Genomic DNA, 8376 nt, shown 5'->3' with positions numbered 1-8376 from the left:
TCTGGTGCATGTTAAAGTTTGAGAACTGTTGATCTAGCCCACTGTTTCCCAGACTATGTTCATAGAACACTTACCTGCAGTAGGTTAACGGGTGTTCTATAAAAGGGGTCCATGATCAAATAAGTTTGGGGTACACATGTTCTACATTGCTTTGTGGGAGTCATAGATCACATTAGCATTTAAAGGCTCTGAGAAGTCCTGCAGTAAAGAGCTTTATTTTTTATTAATCAAATGTTGTCTCAAATTGGTTTTTCAGATTGCTTACTAATGTTCTGATTAACATTCAGAGAATGCTGATCTAAATCAATCCTCACTTTTCACATGGAGAAATTGAGGCCTAGAGAGGGTAAAGGGATTGCCCGACGTCACAGAGAGCAAGTGTGGTAGTGCTGGAAAAGATCCTGACAGTCCATCTCGTCCCAGAAGGGGCTCTGTGAGCTTCCCCGCGCCCTGTACCCTCTCTCCTTTCATCCCAACTGTGGATCAGCCCTTCAGAACTCTGCAGCATGCAGCCGCTCAATAGAACAGGGGTGTCCGCATTCTTTCTGAAAGGATTTTCTGGCTACCCAGCCCTAGAGCACCTGCTCTTCCCTCTGTGCTCCGTCATGTACCTGGTGACCCTGCTGGGGAACACAGCCATTGTGGCAGTGAGCGTGCTAGATGTCCACCTGCACACGCCCATGTACTTCTTCCTAGGCAACCTATCCACCCTGGACATCTGCTACATGTCCACCTTTGTGCCCCTGATGCTGGTCCACCTCCTGTCATCCCGGAAGACCATCTCCTTTACTGGCTGTGCCGTCCAGATGTGTCTGAGCCTGTCCACGGGCTCCACGGAGTGCCTGCTGCTGGCTATCATGGCCTACGACCGCTACCTGGCCATCTGCCAGCCACTCAGATACCACATGCTCATGAGCCACCGACTCTGTGTGCTGCTGGTGGGAGCTGCCTGGGTCCTCTGCCTCCTCAAGTCGGTGACTGAGACAGTCATTGCCATGAGGCTGCCCTTCTGTGGCCACCACGTGGTCAGTCACTTCACCTGCGAGATCCTGGCGGTGCTGAAGCTGACGTGTGGTAACACATTGGTCAGCGAAGTCTTCCTGCTGGTGGGCTCCATCCTGCTGCTGCCTGTGCCCCTGGCATTCATCTGCCTGTCCTACTTGCTCATCCTGGCCACCATCCTGAGGGTGCCCTCGGCTGCTGGGCGCCGCAAAGCCTTCTCCACCTGCTCAGCACACCTGGCTGTGGTGCTGCTTTTCTACAGCACCATCATCTTCATGTACATGAAGCCCAAGAGCAAGGAAGCTCACATCTCTGATGAGGTCTTCACAGTCCTCTACGCCATGGTCACACCCATGGTGAACCCCATCATCTACAGCCTGAGGAACAAGGAGGTGAAGGAGGCCACCAAGAAGGCGTGGGGCAGGAGCTGGACCTCCAGGTGAGGGAGGGTGGGGCTCTGTACAGATGCAGGTTTCAGGTTAGTGGCTGAGGCCATCATATGCCAATGCCAGTGAGGACGTGGCAGGGCTAGGGCTACCAGTCTGGTATCTTCATCCCAGCAAGGCAGCACCAAGTCCCGCTGATTCTGCCACAGAACAGCCCTCAAATCACCCTCTGCTCCTGCCCCTGCCACTGCCATAGTTCAGCTCTCAGCATCACCCTGGCCTTCACACCCGCCTCCTGGCTGGTCCCAAGACTTCAGTCCTGTTCCTCCCTACAATCTCTCCTTCATGGGGCATCTTTTTGAAATGCACATGTGATTGTATCACTCTTCTCACTGAAATCCTTAGGTGGCTCCCCACTGTTCTCAGGACAAAGTGGAAGCTCTTCAGTGGGGCATTTGAGGCCCTCACAAGCTGGTCCTGCCTGCCTGACTCCCCAGCCTTCCTCCCCTCCCCCCCATCTCCCTCCTCACAGCCTCACACACCAGCCAGATGTGACCCCCACATGCCCTGCACCGCCCAGCTCTGTGCTGTCCTTGGGTCCTCCCCACGAAGCAGCACCCCCTCCCCCATCCCCAGCACACTACTCCATATGTAAAAGGACTGACTGCCCGACCCTTCAGGCCCAGCTCAAACACCACCTCCACCAGGAAGCCACCCTGCCTTGCTCCTCTTGCTGTGCCTCTGTGTTTTCAGCATTACTCCAAGAGCAGGGAGTGTCAGATTCTTCCCTCTCCCAAGGCCCAGCCTTGCCCAACCCTAGGCCCTGCACAAGTGTCTTAGAGATATAAACATGTCAGTGTAGGGGTGACAATGGCAGAGCCTGGAGTTCTTCCCAAATCTGAGCAGAGCTGAGACGGAGTCCACAGATGACGGAAATGGCCTAGCCTCCCTGGTAGGTGAAAGTAGAGGCAGCGATGAGGCCTGTATTAGTCAGGGTTCTCTTAGAGGGACAGAACTAATAGAAGATATATATATATATAGATATATATATAAAGAGGAGTTTACTAAGTATTAACTTACATTATCACAAGGTTCCACAATAGGCTGTCTGTAAGCTGAGGAGCAAGGAGAGCCAGTCCAAGTCCCCAAACTGAAGAACTTGGAGTCCAATATTCAAGGGAAGGAAACATCCAGCACGGGAGAAAGGTGTAGGCTGGGAGGCTAGGCCTGTCTCTCCTTTTTACAGTTTGCTGCCTGCTTTCTATTCACTGGAAACTGATTAGATAGTGCCCACCAGATTAGGGTGGATCTGCCTTCCCCAGCCCACTGACTCACATGTGAATCTCTTTTGGCAACACCCACACAGAACACACCCAGGATTCATACTTTGTATCCCACAATCCAATCAAGTTGACACTCAGTATTAACCAAAACAAGGCCCAAAGTCCAAGATTCCCAGACCTGTCAGGCCCTGGGACACCAATCATCCAGCCAGAGCCTGGAGCCTCACCATTCCTCCCACCTCACTCCGCCCAGCAGCAGCAGCAGCAGCAGCAGCAGCTGCTTCCAGTGCCCCCTTTCCTGGGATCCAGGCCTCACCTGACTTGAGGGGGCTTGTTCTACCCATCCTCACCTCATGCCCTGGGACCCTGCCATAGCTGTCCCTGCCTGGTGCTCAGCCTCTTCCAGCTTTCCTTTCTGATGACTCAGTGGACAGGCAGTGGACATTGACCCAGATTCACAGAGTATTTCCATTCCCTGCCCTGCCCTCGCCTCTATGGTACCATCTGTACGACGGGAGCAGTGGGGTTGCCCTGTGAGCAGCTGTCCACCTTTCCTGCCCCCGGCTATAGGTAAGCACAGCTTCTGCATGATTCCCCTCCCAGGGCTTTCTCCCTGTTTCCTCTGCTGGCCAGAACAGAGGCACAGAGAAGCACAGCTGGAGGAGTGAGAGACACCCAAGCCTGTCTGACCACGCATGAGAGAAGGTTGTCAGCAGCCATGCCAGTGGCCATGCCATTCTGCTGGGCCTTGCATACATGACAGGAGTTTGGGTTTTATTCTGTGGGCTCTGGGGGTTTACAATCAGATTGATTTTTAGCAAGGTCACTAATTAGATACCATTCCCTCTCTTGTGTAACACAATGTCCACTGTTAGGTACTGTGTAGTGAGGTAGGCAGTGTCATACACTGCTGGTGGAAATGGGGATAATTTAATATGAACTTCCTAGAAAGTAAGTTGGAAATATGAATCAAGGGCCTTTAAAACTTCCAGACCCCTTGACCCAACACCTCTACTTCTAGGAATCTAGTCTAAGTAAATAATAAAGGGCACAAAGATTTGGACATAAGGATATTAATAACAGCATTATTTGTAGTAACAAAAAAAAACCTGTAATAATCTTAATGTTCAACCATAGAAGAATATTTAAACAAATCCTGGTGGAGTCCAGTGGTAGTATGTGATGCAGCCATCAATAATCTTTTTTTTTTTTTTTTTTTTTTTTCAAGACAGGGTCTCACTTGTTATCCAGGCTGGAATGCAGTGGTACAATCTTGGCTCACTGCAGCCTCAACTACCTGGGCCCAAGCAATTCTCCCACCTCAGCCATCTGAGGAGCTGGAACTACATGCATGCACCACCACGCCCAGCTAATTTATTTTTAATAGAGACAAGGTCTCTCTATGTTGCCCACGCTGGTCTTGAACTCCTAGGCTCAACTGATCCTCCCAGTTCAGTCTCCCAAAGTGCTGGGATTACAGGCATGAACCACCATGCCTGCCCAGGAATCTTATTTTTTGAAGGGTATACGATAATGGGTAATGCTCATAATGTAACTAATAGGAAACAGAACACATAACACTGTATTTTAGTATGATCTCAATTTTAACTTTTTAAATATTTTTCTTACAGATCTCTGAATAAGTGGGTATCTAGGAAATACTGGAAAATGATGACCAAATATTAACTAACAGTTGTTTCCTTTGGGTGACAGGGTTACAGATAAATACTGGTTTTTAAATTATTATTTGTAATATTGTCCAATATTTCTATGATGACCATGACTTTGAACTTAAAAAATAATGGTATATGGAAGACCACCTTGCCCATACTACAGGACAGATGAGAAAGGCTTCCTCCTGAGGGCAGGGATGGGAGGAAGCTGCTGCAGGAAGCTGCTGCAGTCACCCAGTCCCTCAGTGAGGCCTGAGCCAGCTGGGCAGTAAAGGAGAGGGTGGCCCCAAGAAATATTGGGGAGATAGATATAGATGCAAAATAGTATTTGGGAGCTAGAGATACAATTTTTGGGATTACAGTTAACCCCTGAACAACACGGGAGTGAGGGGAGCCAACTCTCCTCATAGTAAAAAAAAATCCATGTATAACTTTCGACTCCCCCAAATCTTAACTACTAATAGCTTACCGTTGACTGGAAGCCTTATCAATAATATAAAAAGTCGATTAACACATAATTTGTATGTTATATGTTTTATGTGCTGCATTCTTACAATACAGCTAGAGAAAATAGAATGTTATTAAGAAAATCATAAGGAAGAGGAATAGATTTCCTATCTATTAAACGAAAGTGGATCATCATAAAAGTCTTCATCATTGTCAACATCACGTTGAGTAGGTGGAGGAGGAGGAGGAAGAAGAGGGGCTAGTCTTGCTGTCTCAGGGGTGGCGGTTCATCCGAAAGTTTTTTCAAATTGTAGCAAATCTCAAAAAAATTCCCAATATATTATTTGAAAAATACAAGTATAAGTGAGTTCATGTTGTTCAAATCGATGTTATTCTAGGGTCAACTGTATATATGTGTAAAATACTATTTGGGAGAGATATTTGGGATTATAGAGGTGGAGGAGGAAGAGTGAGGACCGTAGGTTGGTCCTGGGTTTCTGATTTATTTGGGGTGGACTGAGACACTGAGTGGGGAGGATGAGCACAGTAGATGGGGGAAGTGGGGAGATGGTGAGTTTTTCTTCGACCTGCTGAGTTCAGGGTATCCATGGGGGCAGCAAGAGGACAATATACTATAAGCAGATAGAAAATAAACAGTAACAACCTTTCCATTTTTTACTTCGACCTATGTTCTTGATAAAAAATCCAGAAGACAAATCATAGCATCATAGGAAACTTTGCAACTTCTTATTGAAGGATGACTTTTAGTCTCTAAGCTGTGTCAAGTTGTTATTCTTTATTGTGAAAGGACAGGAAGGGGAGGGAAGGGAACAGGAATAAAGAAATCTGTAAAAACTTCCCTGACCTAACAAAGTCCCTCGCCTGTACTTGGTGTCTCCTACCTTACAAAGCAATTTACTTTAAGCTTCGATGAATCCAGGTCCGTACGGCAATCCTGGAAGGAGACACCCCATTCTACAACCCAGACACCCAGGCCTAGTGAAGTCGGGCTCATGGGCCTGGAGCCTATGGCATCCAAGGGGCAGAACTGCAACGTGACCCAGTCTTCAGATTCTCTGTTCACTCTCTCTCCTATGCCCACTTCACCTCAGCAGGGCCCTCCTGGGGCAGGCTGAGGAACCTGGAGTCTCTGAAACCCAGGTCCCACAGCTGCCAAGCCTGCACCTTTGTGTAGTTGCAGAGTTTGAACTTTAAATTGGACAGGGACCGTGAGTTCCCTTAGAGCAGGGAGCAAGCAGACTGTCTACGTGGCAGGGGAACAAGGGGCAGGTCTTGGGAGGCAGTGGCAGGGCGAGGTAGGGGGAACCGTGCACTTGCTGGTAATGAACTCGGCACTTCCCAAACCTCAGCTCCCCTCACCTGGCTCCAGCTCCCTACAGACATTTAGGCCATGGCCAGTAGGTGGGAGGTAAGGAGAATTCATCTGACCCATTGCTTATTCTCATGAAATCATTTAAAACATTTAAAAGCCAAAATATTTGCTGGGGGACAGGGACAGGATGGTAATAATACCATCTACCGCTCACTGACTATTTACCAGTGCCAGGCTCCGTTCTAAGAGCTTTGCGTGCTTCCTCTCACTGGATCCTTAAAACAAGCCCACAAGGAGGTGCTGCCATCTCCATGGTACAGGTAAGGAAGCTGAGGCTGAGAACATTGTTAACAAGTGGAAGACCTGGGGCTTGGACCCTGGTCCTGTCTGACTCCAGGGCCATCCTCATCTTCTCTGCCACACAGCCAGGAAGCAGTGAAGCAGGAATCCCGGATCCAGGCTCTTCGGGGAAATTGTAACTGAAGCCTTCTTCTTATTATGCCCCTTTCTTTTCTTTTAAAATAATTTGTGAAGCCTAAAATAAGTATTAAGTGGTTAAAATTAGATTTACCAGACAATGAGACTGATATGACAGTTAGCTTGCAGAGTAACCCTGGGTCTATCAGACCTTAGGTTGGAAGTTGCTGGAAACATATGAGGAAATGTTTCAGAGATTACAGCGTACCAGAGATCGCCTAATTGGCTCCACTTCTCAGAAGGAGAAATCTGACCAAAGTCATACAGCAGAGGAGGAACGAAGGCCCCGATTCAAACCTGGGACCCGCCCTCCCAGTCCAGGGCTCATTCTAGGCATCACTCTGCCTCGTAAGAGACGTAAAACTGGGGAGTGAAACCAGGCAGTTATTTTCAGAGACACCCCAGGTCCTATCCCTCTGCGACTCTGATCTTCCAGGCCATGAGCGAGCATGACACTGCGTGACACTGGTAGATGGCCGCTAGAGTAGCTTTCTGAGAGTCGTAAGACGCCGTTGCACCCACACGCAGAGGGGCTGCTCAGCAGTAATTCTGGTTCTCTTCCTTCTGGGCAGGTGGTAGGATGTCACAGGGCCAGTGGGCTGTGGGCAGATATGACAAATGTGTCTTGTGGCTCAGAGCAGTGAACTGGTACGAGGGGCTCCAGTGTGTCCTTCCCCAGCCATAACCACTGGTGACGTCCCACAGGGTGGAGCCTCCATCTGCCAGCGGCTCTGAGAACTCTGAGCCACCTGGAAAGCCACAGTAGACATGTAGCATGAGAAATAAAACTTTGTCATGCTAGCCACTAAAATGACGAGGTTGTACGTTACTGTGACATAATTTAGCCCATCCCAACCCACCCACCAAGGGAACCAGCTCCTCTCTGATGTCCCAGCCTGTGCCCATGTTACAGGCAAAGCTGTTGGCAACATGGTAAAATGGCATTTTCTGGACACAGAGTTATTTCCTTAGGGCCATAAGCCAATGGTTTCGTGTGCTGGTTCTAGTTTCCATGAATGTGTTACGATCAGACTCTTAAGTTGAGGAAAATCCACCATGTTACTGACGTAGCTCTTCAGAAAGAGCGGGTGTTTCTGCAAATAGGAGACTGGCACCCCCCAAAGCCCTTCTCCTAGCAATCACAATAGCTGCATCATTCTGTTGCGGTATATGTGTTGGAGGCGGAAGGGGGAATGGATTTTGAGGCAAGACCTTGGGTTCAGCATTCTTTGCTTTTTTAGAGAAAGGGACTCACTCTGTTGCCCAGGCTGGAGAGCAGTGGCATTGTCATAGTTCACTGTAACCTCGAATTCCTGGGCTCAATGCTCCTCCCACCTCAGCCTTCTGAGTAGCTGGGTGCACAGGTGCAAACCACCATTCCTAGGATTGGGATTTTTGGCAGGACAACACGGGATGTCAATAAACAGTTCAACTCAAATGGCAATCACTGACACCTCCTGGCTGCAGGTCACTGGAGGGTGACAGTGATGAAGGACACAGCCCTTTCTGCAATAGCTCATAGTCTAGTCAGAGAGAGATAGACAAGAAAAAGGAACTATAATGAAGGCAAAATGAATGTAAACTCTGCTAATAGCTATGTGACCATCCTGTTGTCCGGGTAGTCAGTTTGTATGAAGCCATCTGAGAGAAGGCTGCGTGAGACAGTGGTGTGTGAACTGAGCCTTGAAGGATGAGTAGAAAAGAAAGGCACTCCAGCCTGAAGAAACTGCCCAAGAAGAGGGACGGGACTGGAGCACGCAGGCTTTGTCCAAAAG

The 8376-nt window shown here is 48.7% G+C and overlaps 1 protein-coding gene across 1 annotated transcript; it reads left to right on the top strand.

Moving 5' to 3' along the window:
* Positions 1-506: 506 nt before the first annotated feature.
* On the top strand, positions 507-1445 carry LOC103219206 (olfactory receptor 13J1). The gene has a single exon (XM_007968771.3). The coding sequence runs from the start codon at positions 507-509 to the stop codon at positions 1443-1445; it is 939 nt and encodes a 312-aa protein (XP_007966962.2).
* The last annotated feature ends 6931 nt before the right edge of the window (positions 1446-8376 follow it).

Source organism: Chlorocebus sabaeus, chromosome 12, assembly GCF_047675955.1.
Source record: "Chlorocebus sabaeus isolate Y175 chromosome 12, mChlSab1.0.hap1, whole genome shotgun sequence".
Lineage (NCBI taxonomy): Eukaryota > Metazoa > Chordata > Mammalia > Primates > Cercopithecidae > Chlorocebus > Chlorocebus sabaeus.
This window is presented reverse-complemented; position numbering and strand designations above follow the sequence as displayed.

Coding starts and splice junctions, on each gene's coding strand:
- LOC103219206 (XM_007968771.3), top strand. CDS start 507: ATGCAGCCGCTCAATAGAACAGGGGTGTCCGCATTCTTTCTGAAAGGA.